The sequence below is a fragment of the Leucopleurus acutus genome, assembly GCF_964270905.1.
Source record: "Leucopleurus acutus genome assembly, chromosome: 4".
Taxonomy (NCBI): Eukaryota; Metazoa; Chordata; class Mammalia; order Artiodactyla; family Delphinidae; genus Leucopleurus; species Leucopleurus acutus.
Genome location: NC_139146.1, coordinates 122,055,330 through 122,071,776, shown reverse-complemented (window position 1 = coordinate 122,071,776; position 16,447 = coordinate 122,055,330). Strand labels below are relative to the sequence as shown.

The window sequence follows — 16,447 nt, the reverse complement described above, 5'->3', positions numbered from 1 at the left end:
TAGGGACCGTGTCTTACATTCTTTTATCTCAGGAACAGTGACTTATATGTAACAGTTTTCAGTAAGGCTCTGAGACTGAGAGATTGTTTTATGCACCAGATACCTAAGATGCTGTTCCTGTCAAGACCTTAACTTTAAACATGACTAACAAGATTTTGAGGTTGCAGCTTAGCCTTTGCTGGCTACTTCAGTGACATTGCAACTAGTTGTTTTCATTGAGAATCTGGTATCTACAAACTGAAATCTCGAGGGTCTATCAGGGTGATCTGTTTCTATTAACACTCTAACATATTTCTCTCATGATTGAAAGTTTGTTTAAGACCTCTTAGTAATGCCTCAACCAGCTTTCCAAAATTTTGTGGAACACCGAGATATAGTTTAAGAATTGCAATCATATGTAATTTTTATCAATAATATAAATAATGTTGGGGACTACCCTGGTGGTCCAGTTGTTAAAACTGCGCTTCCCACTGCAGAGGTCACGGGTTTGATCCCTGGTAAGGGAACTAAGACCCCACATGCTGCACGGCACAGCCAGAAATGTAAATGTGTGTGTGTGTGTGTGTGTAATGTTAAATAAATCAATATCTAAGTTTTGAGGGCTTGAAGAAAATTATTTGAGATTAATGAGATTAATAATTGATAATGAGATTATTTATACATAATCTCATTTTGACTTACCTCATTTTGAGATAAAGAATTAAGATTTCTTCTACTTGTTTTAATAATTGTTTTTACCAGTTTACAGTAGTCATCAAGAAGTTTATGGTATTTTTTCAAAATTACCTTTAGGTAGGGAGTGTGTTTTCTTGCCTATAATTTGTGTAATGAATTTTAAAGCTTTATAGTTTAGTAGATTTGTCTTGGAAACATAATCCAGAGAGTGGTGATTATAGCTTGCTTTTTTCTGCACCTCAGGGTTCCTTGGATCTCATCCAAAGTATTGAAGATGACCCCCTTCTGGACACCCAGCATCTCCCACATCACTCATTACACGCTCATTTTAGGCCCAGATTCCAGGCTCTTCCTACAGTCATCATTGCAAATCTTCTCTTGTTGATACATGTAAGTTGACTGGGAGAAAGTGATCCATCCAAAGGGGATGGTTTTCAAAAATTTATAACCTCTTCAGAGGGCAGTTTGGCTATATCTATTAACATTTAAAGTGTGCATACATTTTTACTCATATCTCTACTTCAAATAATTTATTGTAGACATATTTGCACACATGTAAGGATATCGTTTATGATACCAATGTTGTCTGTAATATGAGGAAACTACAATCTGCCACCATCCAGAAGATGCTTTATATGTCCTGTCCATATGAAGGAATGCTTATACAATATTAAAAGAGAAACTTAGAAGAGAAACTTGGGATGGATGTGTACCCTTCACGGTTCATTGTTGAATGGAAAAAAATGAGGTTTACAGTGGTGTGTACAGAATGTTCCTGTTTGTACATTTTAAAAGGGTGTTGAGAGAAGTGTGTATATGGGTGATGTTGTGACTTACAAGAAATATATTTGGTCATTCAGATGATCAAAATATAGTTCTCATATGTCTTTGGTCTTCATCCATGGTTTCTGGCTTATAACTCCCAAAACCCTTGGAATTTCCTGAGTGATAAGAGCAATGGGAGCATCTTTTGTTATAATTTTTGGTCTTTTGTCCTCAGTCCCTAAAATTGCTTCAAAGTCATAAAGGTGAAATGGGTGTCTTGATATTCATAACAACCCCTTTCCACCACTGCTGTATTTATGTTGGTGAGGTGACTCTGGAAAGCACCTAAGGATGGGGGCTGTTGCCAGGGGAACCAAGCAGGAACAAAGGGTTGGAACTTTCAGTCCCACGCCCTGGCCTCTGGGGATGGGAAAGGGGCTGGAGGTTAAATCATCCACCAATGGCCAATGATTTAATCAACCAGGCCTATGTAATGAAGCCTCCATAAAGACCCAAAAGGAGGGGGTTCAGAGAGCTTCCAGGTTGGTGAGCTAGAACACTTGTTATGAACCGCTGCCAGGCCCCCAGACTCCACCAGGACAGAAGCTCCTTTGTTTGGGAACTGGCAGGAAGTATGTCTTCATCGGGCTATTGATTTGTATCTTTTAATATCCTTTGTAATAAATTGGTAATGTGGTGAGTAAACAGGTTTCCTGAGTTCTGTGAGCCAGTCTGGCAAACTAATTGAACCCAAGAAGGAGTTGATGGGAACCTCTGATTTATAGCCTGTCAATCAGAAGTGCAGGTAACAACCTGGATTTGCAAGTGGTATCTAAAGTCCAAGGAGGGGGTTGTGGGAACCTCTGATTTGTAGCCAGTGGGTAAGAAGCACTGGTGGCAACTTGGACTTGGCAGTTAGCATCTGAAGTGAGGGCAGTCTGTGGGACTGAGCCTTCAACCCCTGGGATCTAATGCTCTCTCCAGGTAGTGTCAGAATTGAGTTGAGCTGTCTTCATCAAGACACCCATTTCACCAGTTGAGCTCCCAGTTGGTGTCAGAGATTTGCCGCCCCCCTCCGCCGTCCCCTCCCCCCCACAAACACATTGGAATTGGTACTGGAAACTTTTAACGTTTGTTCCTGTATTCTGTAATAGAATATTTCCAGAAGCATTCACAAGACCCTTTTTTTAATTTATTTTTAATTTTTATTTTTATTTTTATTTATTTATTTATTTTTTGCGGTACGCAGGCCTCTCACTGCTGCGGCCTCTCCCGTTGCGGAGCACAGGCTCCGGACGCGCAGACTCAGAGGCCATGGCTCACGGGCGCAGCCGTTCCGCGGCATGTAGGATCCCCCCGGACCGGGGCACGAACCCGTGTCCCCTGCATCGGCAGGCGGACTCCCAACCACTGCGCCACCAGGGAAGCCCCACAAGACCATTTTAATGCTAGTTGCACTGAGCGCCTCAATGGAAGGGACACCTAATATATTTTAATGTTTACTTTTTGTACTATTTGAATTTTTTTTATCATATGCATGTATTACTTTTTAAGTTATAAAAACAAAAAAGATACAAATAAATCTACATATGTTGACATGGAAATTTATCTATTTATTTACACCTAGGAAATAGTGTTAAGCAGAGAAATCAGTGTACTGTTGCCCCATGTTTTATATGATAAAATTACAAATGTCTGGGGATTTTTAAAAATGTGTGTTGTAACCACTAGATAAATAAATCCTGGAGATCTAATGCATAGCATAGTGATTATAGTCAACACTAATATTATAAATTTCAAAGTTGCTAGGAGACTAGATATCTTAATTGCTCTCACCACAAAAAAGAAATGGTAATTATGTGACATGATACAAGTGTTGGCTAAAGCTATGGTGGCCATCATTTTGCAATATACAAATGTTTCAAATCAACACATTGCACACCTTAAACTTATACAGTGTTATGTCAATTATATACCTCAATAAAAATAAATAAAGTTCAACGTCATAAAAACAAAACAAGACACATGTATGAATGGTCTTGTAGGCTTACTGGGGGCTCTGCTCCAAGTCTGTTAATTATTTCCTCATTTTGGTTACTGCAGTCTCAAACACTAGGGGCTGTAGTTGTTCTTTGCGGCAATGTGAAAGATCAAAAGAAGGCAGATTCTCACCACTCCTTGGGTGTTCATGAGGGGGTGGATGTGGTTGAGGACTGGCCCAGCTGCTGCTCCAGTGAGGTGCACTGTGGAAGACTTGCGCTCAGAACTGAGTGCATTGAGGACAGAGGTGCACCTGTTTTCCTCATGTAGCTCTAGTAAGTGGCCTGATTCTGCCATGGCTTCCTGATCCCCAAATAGCAGCTGAAGCGCTTCTTTCCTTGTGCCTCTTTGTATTGATATAATTTATAAATTATATAATTATAAATTATATAAAGAGTATAACATACTCTTTATGTATGTACAGTACACACACACACCACTTAAAAAAAACTTTTTATGTTAAATTGCCTGCCTTTGATACTGTGGGATTGATTGCCCTAATTTTAGGACTAAGAAAATCTTATGTTAAAGAAGAAGAAAACCTAATGTCTTTATATACTACTTTGTATAAAATGGATCAGTTGGGTTCAATGTACAGTATGTTACAGTAGAGGGAATATGTTGACTTTTCCACTTTTACTTTATGAGGATGTGCATCTTGAGCTGCTATAGCAAATATTACTGCTCTTGACAAACCACATAAATTTTAAATAGATTTATTACATGCTAAGATTGGCTGCTATTGGATGCTTGGTGATGGATGTTAATGACAGCATTTAAAATTTTCTTTGATTTTTTTAAAAATTATAGAATAATACTGCCTTATGGTTAACAAGTAAAACATTACCAGAGTATACAAAGATATAATCTTCCCTTTTCTCTGCTTCACCCCTTCTCCCTGAGTTAATAAATGGGGTCAGTTCACTGTATCTCTTTCAGTGTCTTTTGTTAAGTTCATACAAATGTATACAAAAAGATTACCATGTTATAAAAGGATGTCCCCCATTTCCAGAAAAGAAAAGATTGGATAATACGGTATTTATTACTCAACAGCAGTGTTCCTCAAACTTGAGCATGCACCAGATACCCTGGCAGGCTTATTACACTACAGGCTGCTCGCCACATGCCCAGAGATTTTGATTTGGGGCCTGAAAATTTACATTTCTAACTGGTCTGGAGATCACACTTTGAACTACTACTTTACACCTTACTTTCTTTAATCTTAACATATCATAGGTATCCACCTAAACTAATACATAGAGCTTTAGTTAATTCTTTTTTTTTTTTTTTTTTTGTCTGTGTTGGGTCTTTGTTGCTGCACTTGGGCTTTCTCTAGTTGTGACGAGAGCGGGGGCTACTCTTCATTGTGGTGCACGGGCTTCTCATTGCAGTGGCTTCTTTTGTTGTTGAGCATGGGCTCTAGGCATGTGGGTTTCAGTAGTTGTGACACCAGGGCTCAGTAGTTGTGGCTCGTGGGCTCTAGAGCACAGGCTCAGTAGTTGTGGCACCCAGGCTTAGTTGCTCCATAGCATGTGGGATCTTCCCAGACCAGGGATTGAACCCATGTCCCCTGCATTGGCAGGAGGATTCTTAACCACTGTGCCACCAGGGAAGTTGCCTAGTTAATTCTTTTATAGCTGAATAACATTCTGTTATGTGAGTGGGTATACCTTAATTTATTCAAATATTCTGCTATGGATGCATACATATACTTGGGCAATTTACAGTTTTTTTCAAATGCAGAGAACACTGCAGTAAATATATGTGTCCATATATCCTAGGTACTGTGCTTTTACTTCTGAGTGATAGGGTCCTAAGGTAGGATTTCTGGGTCAAGATATTTCCAAATTATTTTTCAGCAGCACTTCCCAGACCAGTCAGCATTTTATGAGACTGTCTGTTTGCCCATATGTTGACATCAATCTTTTAAATTTTTGTCAATCTAATTGGATAGTTATTCTTGTTCTCTTAAAACTGAAGCTAGAAATAAACTTTTTTAATTCATGATTTTTATTATTTAGTTTTGAGGTGCTAAATTAACTGTTTTTACTCTTTTTAATAAAAGAGAAGTGGGCAGGAAATTGAATTTAACATTAAGTACTCATCTTTGTTAGATGGGATTTGGGGTGATTTTTATTTTATTTGTGATTTTATCTGCTTCCCAAATTTTCTGCAAATTTTTCTCCAGATTATCTGTTTAAAAAGTTTGTAAAAATGGCAAAAAAGAAAGTATTTTTAAACTCATAAAAGTAGGATACTGAAAGTCATAGGTATAAGAATATGTGCTGGGGATGGTCATTATTGTTTCTTAAATCCAAATATTGAATATTAATTCTACTGTTTTCCTTTCCACCAGATTGTGTTTGTTATTTTAGCATTTTTAACAGGTGTGCTTTGTTCTTACCCCAATCCAATTGAGGACAAGTGCCCAGGAAACTATACCAACCCATTGAAAGTTCAGACAGTCATAATCCTCGGAAAAGTTATTTTGTGGATTCTGCATTTCCTCCTTGAACGATACATCCAGTATCACCACAGCAAAGTAAGAAACCGAGGCTATAACAAGATCTACCGGTCAACAAGGCATCTTAAAAGCCTTGCGCTGATGATACACTCCACTGGTAAGCCCAGTTGTCTCACTCAGCTATTCGGCGGCTTGCTTGAGTGTAATAAATGACAGCAGAAAGAAAATGTTAAGTTTGATTTTATAATCAAATACATGCTCTCATTTTTGTGAGAGTGACGCGGCCACTAAAATTAGGATCACCTTAATGTCTTGAAGTTTTTCTTATATTTCCCTTTGAAATCTGTATTTGTTATGTAAGGGAGGAAAAATATTCCCTCTGCCCTTCTAGGTTCTTGCCTGAGATTCCACCAATAAAGGACAGATTAACAGGAGAAAAACGAATAGAAGTTTAATAACATTATACCTCCTGTATACATGGGAGAGACCCAGGAAAGCAGAGTAACTCCACAATGACCTAAGCCACCCTCTCAAATAATATCTCCAGCTAAAGACCAAAGAAGATGGGGAGGGTTGTGGGAGGGGTGATAGTTCTGGGAGGTGATCAGGAAAAGCACAGTAAACAAGGGTAAGTTTGTTATGCTTGCCTTCTGCATTGATTAGAGTTTCTAGAGATTTAGAGTCATCCTGGTACAGAGAGGGATATAACCTTACAAATGGAGATTTCCCTTATAATTGTAAATGTCTCTTATAAAAGGTAATTCCTACTTGGTTTTCAGAGCTTCATCTGTGTCTGCCGTTTCTTAAAAATAATCAACTTAAAATAATCCTTAAGACAAAGGAGGCATATTTTGGGGTAGCATTTTCTGTCCCCTTCATTATGAGCAAGGTACCCCTGTGTGAAATGTGGACTTTTTCCCCCTTTTGATACTAGCAGACTTACTCATCGCAAGGAGATATACAGCTGACGCTAGTTGATACTTGTAGGATGAGGGGATTGTTTTATTTTAAATGAAGCTCAGTGCTTTTCCCGCAGTAAGAGAAAGACTGTTATATAATAAGATGTATTACTAAAGCAGAAAACCTGGAAAACAATTTATGAAGGCAAGGTCAGAAAGTCCATCCAGGATGCAGACAATTTAAAGGCTTAATGGAATTAAATTGAACTTCTTTAGGTATTTTTGCCTAATTGTCAAGGTTTCTACCTTTTCTAAAAAGCCCTCTTTTTCAATTTGAGTCCAGAATAAATGTTTGAACATTTTGAAACCAAATTAGAAATTAATTTTTCCCCAGAAAAACAGCTCTACAGAATTTAATGTTTTTCCTGTGTTCTGGTAGTGCATTTTCTTAAAGGGCAGGCTCTGAGTTCATCTGCTCAGCGAGGCTGTCAATGGGAGCGGGAGGGCCCAGCGGTTGCAGAGAAAGAAGCGTTGTATTGGAGTGGCTGGTCTTGAAGCACCTCCAAGGGGCGGCCTTTACTGCCCCCTGAGGAAGAGTGCGGTTTCTACTTTTACTGCTGATTGCAGTACTTGTTTTTGGCCAGGAGATGTCCCTATAATCTTTGCGCCTCTGACAAAGAGAAAAGCAGAAACCTATTTGTATACTGACCAAAATAATGTTCAGTTTCTCCACTGATGGTCTGGAAATAGTATTTTTGAGGCCCACCAAGAGATTGTCTAATCTTTGCCTTTCCTCTGACTTTCAAATTATTGCTACACATGTGACCCTTAATCACAGTCTGTTTCTAAACATTTGGACCCTCAGTTTAATCACAGGCGGCATCACTTTTAAGTTACTCATATAAGGACCCAGAAAATCCAGGAGAATTGGGGCAGGTGTTTACTTTGTTTCTATTTTCTTTAAATATTTTTTTTTCTTATTTGAAGAAAAAGAAGGTAAATCTATGAGGGTATAGAACTTCCAGCTAATCCGAAGGGTGTAACCATTCTTTTTTTTTTGCCTGTGATAGTATTGCTGGGTATTGTCTGGCTTCATCCTGATGCTTGTTGTTCTCTGCAGAAAGAAAAATAAATTGATTTTACTTTAGTTTGTGGAGATGGGAGAAGGGCTTTGCTTTCCTTCCAAATAAGTTGAAAATATTTATCTGATTTATCTGTTCTCCTTTCTTAGATGGAAATACATCCTGAACTCTATCAAATGTTATTAGCTCTATAGCAAGTTGCATATTTGTTCTTTTCATTGAAGCGAAAACTTGACCCTTGCAGACATGGTGCTGGGCAGGGTGCTCTCATGATGTCCACAGTGCTTATCATTCAGGGGAATGTCTTACTTCTGCAGTCTCTGCTGCCAGCCTGCAAGTTCACCCTGTGACCTGCCACACTGCTGACACAGGCCTTGCTCAGGGCATCAGAAATCCTCTGGAAACTGTGTGTTCACTTTCCCTGCAGAGGTTTTTCCCTAGTTTTTTCCTCTCCCTAAAGCTGTAAAGTTATATTTGTATTGTACACAAAACTAATTCATAAATTGAGCTATTGGTCAACATGCTAAGACACTGTGACATTTGTGAGTGTAAGGGGAGGGCGTAGGGATTTGTGCTGGACCACTGCTTTGTGTAGAGGGACTTCTGATAGGTTATTTAAACAGGGTTCTTGGCTCACAGTCATCCCTTTGTACCAAGAAGCAGAAGGTAAATCAAATGAGCATCTCCCCAGCCTTGATCAGACTTGGATAAATATGTTAGTTTTAGGAAATTCTAAGGTAAAACATTACAGGAATGACTTCTGCCCCTAAACTTTTCTTTGACAGTCTTCAGACTGTAAGTGCAGAATGAGGTTAAAATGGTCTTCAAAAATAAATAATGGATATGCTGAGCAGGGGGGAAACAGCTCATATTTATTGTCACCCCATTTTTCAGACGAGGAGTGGAGGTGTTAGGTCATCTGTCCAAGGTCAGCAGCGTGTCCCCGGTTTTTTTCTGGATACTCGCTGCGTCCTTTACTGTGCTGCATGACCAGAAGGGGCCACCGGGTCCTCGTAGAAACTCACTCCTTGAGTTTTAAAAAAGTCCAGATTCTTACCTATTTGTGTCATGGGGCATCATTTGCTCTTAGCCGTGTTACGTTTGATTTCCATCCTCAACCTTCCTTCGTCTCCGCGTAGCTGGGTGGGTGCCCGCGCCCTCGCGGTACTCCTGCGGGGGCTGCGCCGGGGGCAGCGGCGCGGGCTCCGGGACTCCGCCCCGCCCACGCACGCACGCTGCGTCTCCTCCCCGCAGGCAACACGGCGCTACTCTTCCTGCTCTGCCTGCAGCACTCCTTCCCCGAGCCCAGCGCGCTGTACCTGGACCTCATTCTGGCCACCCTGGCCGTGGAGCTGGTCTGTTCCCTGACGTGCCTGCTCGTGTACACAGGTGAGAATGACAAGGAGCCTGTTCTTATAGAAAGGCCTTTCACTGCTGGTCGCATCCCCACCTGAAGCCCAGCCCATTACCTTTCTGCCGGGAAACCTTTTCTACGTGGCCGTTACCCTATTGAGCACCCATACCTCATTGCTGACCACATCCAGACTTCTGTAATTTCAAACCACCAGGAACATACCGGTGAGTCGCATTTCTAAAGTTGTGTCATCAATAAATTCTTATCAACTAGAATGAAGGCTTTCCATTTAAAAAAAAAAAGAAGAAAATGAAAAACTAAAAAAGATCTACAAACTTTTGCATCCTCAAAAGCAACTGAGATGTAAGTCTGGCTTTAAATTAAAATATAGCTAAATAGAGGACTTCCCTGGCTGTCCAGTGGTTAAGACTCTGCGCTTCCACTGAAGGGGGCATGGGTTCAGTCCCTGGTAGGGGTAAGATCCCACATGCTGTGCGGCAAAATAAAAGTAAAATAAGTAAATAAGTTAATACATGCAAAACTGCATTTAGCCCAAACTTGATTTTGATAAACCATTTAAGAACCCACTTCTTTCTAAATTTAGAACTGTCTGAGGATTGTTCTGTCTGGCTGTCTCTCAAAACTCTCAGTGGTAAAATTAAATAAGCTTCAAACATGTTAACATGAAAAATAGATGGAAGGATACCTGAAGAGAAAAAACTCCATGCCCGGAAGAAACAAGATTTCATTCCTGCTGCAGTACTGACATGCACTAAAATCTGTAATAGCAGCTAATTTGGTGGCATTGAGCAACAGTTGTTTTGTGACAATAAAATACCTTATCTGTCCATTTTGAAAGAGATTATTTCTTCAGTTATGAAGGAAAAGTCACATGGGCCAAAGCTTGTGTTTCATTTTACTGTTTTGTACCTCTTCTTAAGGCTTCTAGGGCAAATGTTGACTTTGTTCAGTGTATCGCAAAAAATTTAAGGTTGATTCCCTGATACATGCATTTTTCTCGCTTCTCTATATTAAAAAGATTTAAAAGATTCCTAGTTTTGGTAATGCTGATACTAACTCTTCATGATATGATTCTTTGATATACTAATTCTAATCTAAATTTGACTAATTTGTCTGCAGTAAAGTAGTTAATCTCTAAAAGTCAAGATGGACTCTTCTCATTGGGCACCTGACTGCCTCTGTAGGAAAAAACTAGGGAAATAAAACTTAAAAGCTTTGTGGTGATTTGATTAGCTTTCCATTTGTTTAAAAATAAGCGACGGGGCTTCCCTGGTGACGCAGTGGTTGAGAGTCCACTTGCCGATGCAGGGGACACGGGTTCGGGCCCAGTCCGGGAAGATCCCACATGCCGTGGAGCGCCTGGGCCCGTAAACCATGGCCGCTGAGCCTGCGCGTCCGGAGCCTGTGCTCCGCAACGGGAGAGGCCACAACAGTGAGAGGCCCGCGTACCACAAAAAAATAAAATAAATAAATAAGCAAGGATTCAAAAAATGCCACTCAGTTACCAGCCTTCCAGTAGCCCTGATGTTTGGGCTTCAGCTCAGGAGGAAAGGACTGTAAGGGGCAGCAGGCCCATGTCCAGTGTCCTGCGGTTTAGTGAGAGCTCTCCTTGGCTTATTGTGGTGGAAAGGAAGAGTGGAAGATTCTCATTGCATGTAGATTGCACTGGTGTTATTGCCTGGCCTGTGATCTGATATATGCTGACTGCATGGAATTTAATTTATTTTAAAAACCACAAACACCAGAAACTATCACAACATTGTAAATCAACTGTACTTCAATTAAAAAAGAAAAAAGGAACACCTTCAGGAAAAAAAAACCCACAAAGATGAGTCTGAAAGATGGACATTTTTCTGTTGTTGAGCTATTGTCTTTTATTTCTGCCTCTTAACTTTTACTTTAATATCCTGTAAGTGTTATTTCTTTTTGCCCAGTTCAAGAAACTTAAACTTGTTCCAAGTTTCTTCATTTATCTTGGAGTTATTATATGGAAGACATCATTATAAGGAGATGCCATATGAACGTAACTCCAATTTAGAGGCAAGCCACATGAGACAGTCGAGTCTCAGCCTTCATCTCCTGAGTGGCACTGGACACAGTGGCTCGCTCCCTCCTTGAGATGCGTTCTTTACTTGTCCTGGGAAGCTGGTTTCCTGGCATCCCGCCTGGCCCCCTGATGGCCCCATCTTCTCTTTTGTTGAGCTCTCCCGGCCTGCGTGGTGGAGCCCAGCGCTCAGTCCCTGTCTGCCCTTGGGTGGGCACGCTGTTCTCGTGCCATCGGAAGCCAAGGGGCTATTCATATCTTTTTTTTTTTGAAGTATAGTTGATTTACAGTGTTGTACTAGTTTCAGGTTACAGAAAAATGATTCAGATGTATATATTCTTTTTCAGATTCTTGTCCACTATAAGTTATTACAAGATATTGAATATAGTTCCCTGTGCTATACAGTAGGTCCTTGTTGTTTGTCTATTTTATATACGGTAGTGTGTATCTGTTAATCCCAAACTCCTAATTTATCCCTCCCTGCACACCCCGTTTCCCCTTTGGAAACCATAGTTTGTTTTCTGTGTCTGTGCATTTATTTCTGTTTTGTAAGTAAGTTCATTTGTATCATATTTTAAATTCCACATATAAGTGATAATCATATGATATTTGTCTTGCTCTGTCTGACTTATTTCATGTAGTATGATAATCTCTGGGTCCATCCATGTTGCTATAAATGGCATTATTTCATTCTTTTTCATGGCTGAGTAATATTCCATTGTATATATGTGTCACGTCTTCTATATCCATTCATCTGTCAATGGACATTTAGGTTGCTTCCATGTCTTGGCTATTGTAAAAAGTGCTGCAATGAACCTTGAGGTGCATGTATCCTTTTTTCCTTTAAACAGTTTTATTTATTTTTATTTGTTTATTTTTGGCTGCATTGGGTTTTCGTTGCTGCGTGCAGGCTTTCTCTAGTTGTGGCGAGTGGGGGCTGTTTTTCATTGCATTGCGAGGACTTCTCATTGTGGTGACTTCTTCTGTTGTTGTGGAGCACAGGCTCTACGTGCACAGGCTTCAGTAGTTGTGGCACGTGGGCTCAGTAGTTGTGGCTTGGGAGCTCTAGAGCACAGGCTCAGTAGTTGTGACGCATGGGCTTAGTTACTCTGCTGCATGTGGGATCTTCCCAGACCAGGGCTGGAACCCGTGTCCCCTGCATTGGCAGGCAGATTCTTTTTTTTTTTTTTAATCATCTTTATTGGGGTATAATTGCTTTACAATGGTGTGTTAGTTTCTGCTTTATAACAAAGTGAATCAGTTATACATATACATATGTTCCCATATCTCTTCCCTTTGCATCTCCCTCCCTCCCACCCTCCCTATCCCACCCCTCCAGGTGGTCACAAAGCACTGAGCCGATATCCCTGTGCCATGCGGCTGCTTCCCACTAGCTATCTACCTTACGTTTGGTAGTGTATATATGTCCATGCATCTCTCTCACCCTGTCACAGCTCACCCTTCCCCATCCCCATATCCTCAAGTCAGTTCTCCAGTAGGTCTGTGTCTTTATTCCTGTCTTACCCCTAGGTTCTTCATGACATTTTTTTCCCTTAAATTCCATATATATGTGTTAGCATACAGTATTTGTCTTTCTCTTTCTGACTTACTTCACTCTGTATGACATACTCTAGGTCCATCCCCCTCATTACAAATAGCTCAATTTCGTTTCTTTTTATGGCTGAATAATATTCCGTTGTATATATGTGCCACATCTTCTTTATCCATTCATCCGATGATGGGCACTTAGGTTGTTTCCATTTCCTGGCTATTGTAAATAGAGCTGCAATGAACATTTTGGTGCATGACTCTTTTTGAATTTTGGTTTTCTCAGGGTATATGCCCAGTAGTGGGATTGCTGGGTCATATGATAGTTCTATTTGTAGTTTTTTAAGGAACCTCCATACTGTTCTCCATAGTGGCTGAACCAATTCACATTCCCACCAGCAGTGCAAGAGTGTTCCCTTTTCTCCACACACTCTCCAGCATTTATTGTTTCTAGATATTTTGATGATGGCCATACTGACTGGTGTGAGATGATATCTCATTGTACTTTTGATTTGCATTTCTCTAATGATTAATGATGTTGAGCATTCTTTCATGTGTTTGTTGGCAGTCTGTATATCTTCTTTGGATAAATGTCTATTTAGGTCTTCTGCCCATTTTTGGATTGGGTTGTTTGTTTTTTTGTTATTGAGCTGCATGAGCTGCTTGTAAATTTTGGAAATTAATCCTTTGTCAGTTGCTTCATTTGCAAATATGTTCTCCCATTCTGAGGGTTGTCTTTTGGTTTTGTTTATGGTTTCCTTTGCTGTGCAAAAATTTGAAGTTTCATTAGGTCCCATTTGTTTATTTTTGGTTTTATTTCCATTTCTGTAGGAGGTGGGTCAAAAAGGATCTTGCTGTGATTTATGTCATAGAGTGTTTTGCCTATGTTTTCCTCTAAGTGTTTGATAGTTTCTGGCCTTACGTTTAGGTATTTAATCCATTTTTAGCTTATTTTTCTGTATGGTGTTAGGGAGTGATCTAATCTCATACTTTTAAATGTACCTGTCCAGTTTTCCCAGCACCACTTATTGACGAGGCTGTCCTTTCTCCACTGGACATTCCTGCCACCTTTATCAAAGATAAGGTGTCCATATGTGCGTGGGTTTATCTCTGGGCTTTCTATCCTGTTCCATTGATCTATCTTTCTGTTTTTGTGCCAGTACCATACTGTCTTGATTACTGTGGCTTTGTAGTATAGTCTGAAGTCAGGGAGCCTGATTCCTCCAGCTCCTTTTTTCGTTCTCAAGATTGCTTTGGCTATTCGGGGTCTTTTGTGTTTCCATACAAATTGTGAAATTTTTTGTTCTAGTTCTGTGAAAAATGCCAGTGGTAGTTTGATAGGGATTGCATTGAATCTGTAGATTGCTTTGGGTAGTAGAGTCATTTTCACAATGTTGATTCTTCCAATCCAAGAACATGGTATATCTCTCCATCTATTTGTATCATCTTTAATTTCTTTCATCAGTGTCTCATAGTTTTCTGCACACAGATCATTTGTCTCCTTAGGTAGGTTTATTCTTAGATATTTTATTCTTTTATTCTTTGCAATGGTAAATGGGAGTGTTTTCGTGATTTCACTTTCAGATTTTTCATCATTAGTATATAGGAATGCCAGAGATTTCTGTGCATTAATTTTGTATCCTGCTACTTTACCAAATTCATTGATTAGCTCTAGTAGTTTTCTGGTAGCATCTTTAGGATTCTCTATGTATAGTATCATGTCATCTGCAAACAGTGACAGCTTTACTTCTTCGTTTCCGATTTGGATTCCTTTTATTTCTTTTTCTTCTCTGATTGCTGTGGCTAAAACTTCCAAAACTATGTTGAATAAGAGTGGTGAGAGTGGGCAACCTTGTCTTGTTCCTGATCTTAGTGGAAATGCTTTCAGTTTTTCACCATTGAGGATGATGTTCGCTGTGGGCTTGTCATATATGGCCTTTATTATGTTGAGGAAAGTTCTCTCTATGCCTACTTTCTGGAGGGTTTTTACCATAAATGGGTGTTGAATTTTGTCAAAAGCTTTCTCTGCATCTATTGAGATGATCATACGGTTTTTCTCCTTCAATTTGTTAATATGGTTTATCACATTGATAGATTTGCATATGTTGAAGAATCCTGGAATTCCTGGAATAAACCCCACTGGATCATGGTGTATGATCCTTTTAATGTTCTGTTGGATTCTGTTTGCTAGTATTTTGTTGAGGATTTTTGCGTCTGTGTTCATCAGTGATATTGACCTGTAGTTTTCTTTCTTTGTGACATCCTTGTCTGGTTTTGGTATCAAGGTGATGGTGGCCTCGTAGAAGGAATTTGGGAGTGTTCCTCCCTCTGCCATATTTTGGAAGTTTTTGAGAAGGACAGGTGTTAGCTCTTCTCTAAATGTTTGATAGAATTCGCTTGTGAAACCATCTGGTCCTGGGCTTTTGTTTGTTTGGAATATTTTTAATCACAGTTTCAATTTCAGTGCTTGTGATTGGTCTGTTCATATTTTCTATTTCTTCCTGATTCAGTCTTGACAGGTTGTGCATTTCTAAGAATTTGTCCATTTATTCCAGATTGTCCATTTTATTGGCATAGAGTTGCTTGTAGTAATCTCTCATGATCTTTTTTATTTCTGCAGTGTCAGTTGTTACTTCTCCTTTTTCATTTCTAATTCTATTGATTTGAGTCTTCTCCCTTTTTTTCTTGATGAGTCTGGCTAATGGTTTATCTATTTTGTTTATCTTCTCAAAGAACCAGCTTTTAGTTTTATTGATCTTTGCTATTGTTTCCTTCATTTCTTTTTCATTTATTTCTGATCTGATCTTTATGATTTCTTTCCTTCTGCTAACTTTGGGGTTTTTTTGTTCTTCTTTCTCTAATTGCTTGAGGTGCAAGGTTAGGTTGTTTATTCGAGATGTTTCCTGCTTCTTAAGGTGGGCTTGTATTGCTATAAACTTCCCCCTTAGAACTGCTTTTGCTGCATCCCATAGGTTTTGGGTTGTTGTGTCTCCATTGTCATTTGTTTCTAGGTATTTTTTTATTTCCTCTTTGATTTTTCAGTGATCACTTCGTTATTAAGTAGTGTATTGTTTAGCCTCCATGTGTTTGTATTTTTTACAGATCTTTTCCTGTAATTGACATCTAGTCTCATGGCGTTGTGGTCAGAAAAGATACTTGATACAATTTCAGTTTTCTTAAATTTACCAAGGCTTGATTTGTGACCCAAGATATGATCAATCCTGGAGAATGTTCCATGAGCACCTGAGAAAAATGTGTATTCTGTAGTTTTTGGATGGAGTGTCCTATAAATATCAGTTAAGTCCATCTTGTTTAATGTATCATTTAAAGCTTGTGTTTCCTTATTTATTTTCATTTTGGATGATCTGTCCATGGGTGAAAGTGGGGTGTTAAAATCCCCTACTATGAATGTGTTACTGTCGATTTCCCCTTTTATGGCTGTTAGTATTTGCCTTATGTATTGAGGTGCTCCTATGTTGGGTGCATAAATATTTACAATTGTTATATCTTCTTCTTGGATCGATACCTTGATCATTATGTAGTGTCCTTCTTTGT

General features: G+C 39.4%; 1 protein-coding gene across 2 annotated transcripts in view; it reads left to right on the top strand.

Moving 5' to 3' along the window:
• Nucleotides 1-16,447, top strand: part of TMEM192 (transmembrane protein 192) — a 30,238-nt gene that overhangs the window by 5,865 nt on the left and 7,926 nt on the right. For both annotated transcript variants that reach the window (XM_082838390.1, XM_082838389.1), the window contains exons 2-4: nt 919-1,065; nt 5,837-6,101; nt 9,180-9,314. In XM_082838390.1, the coding sequence (XP_082694516.1) occupies nt 919-1,065; nt 5,837-6,101; nt 9,180-9,314 (547 nt within the window). The remainder of the gene's footprint in view (nt 1-918; nt 1,066-5,836; nt 6,102-9,179; nt 9,315-16,447) is intronic.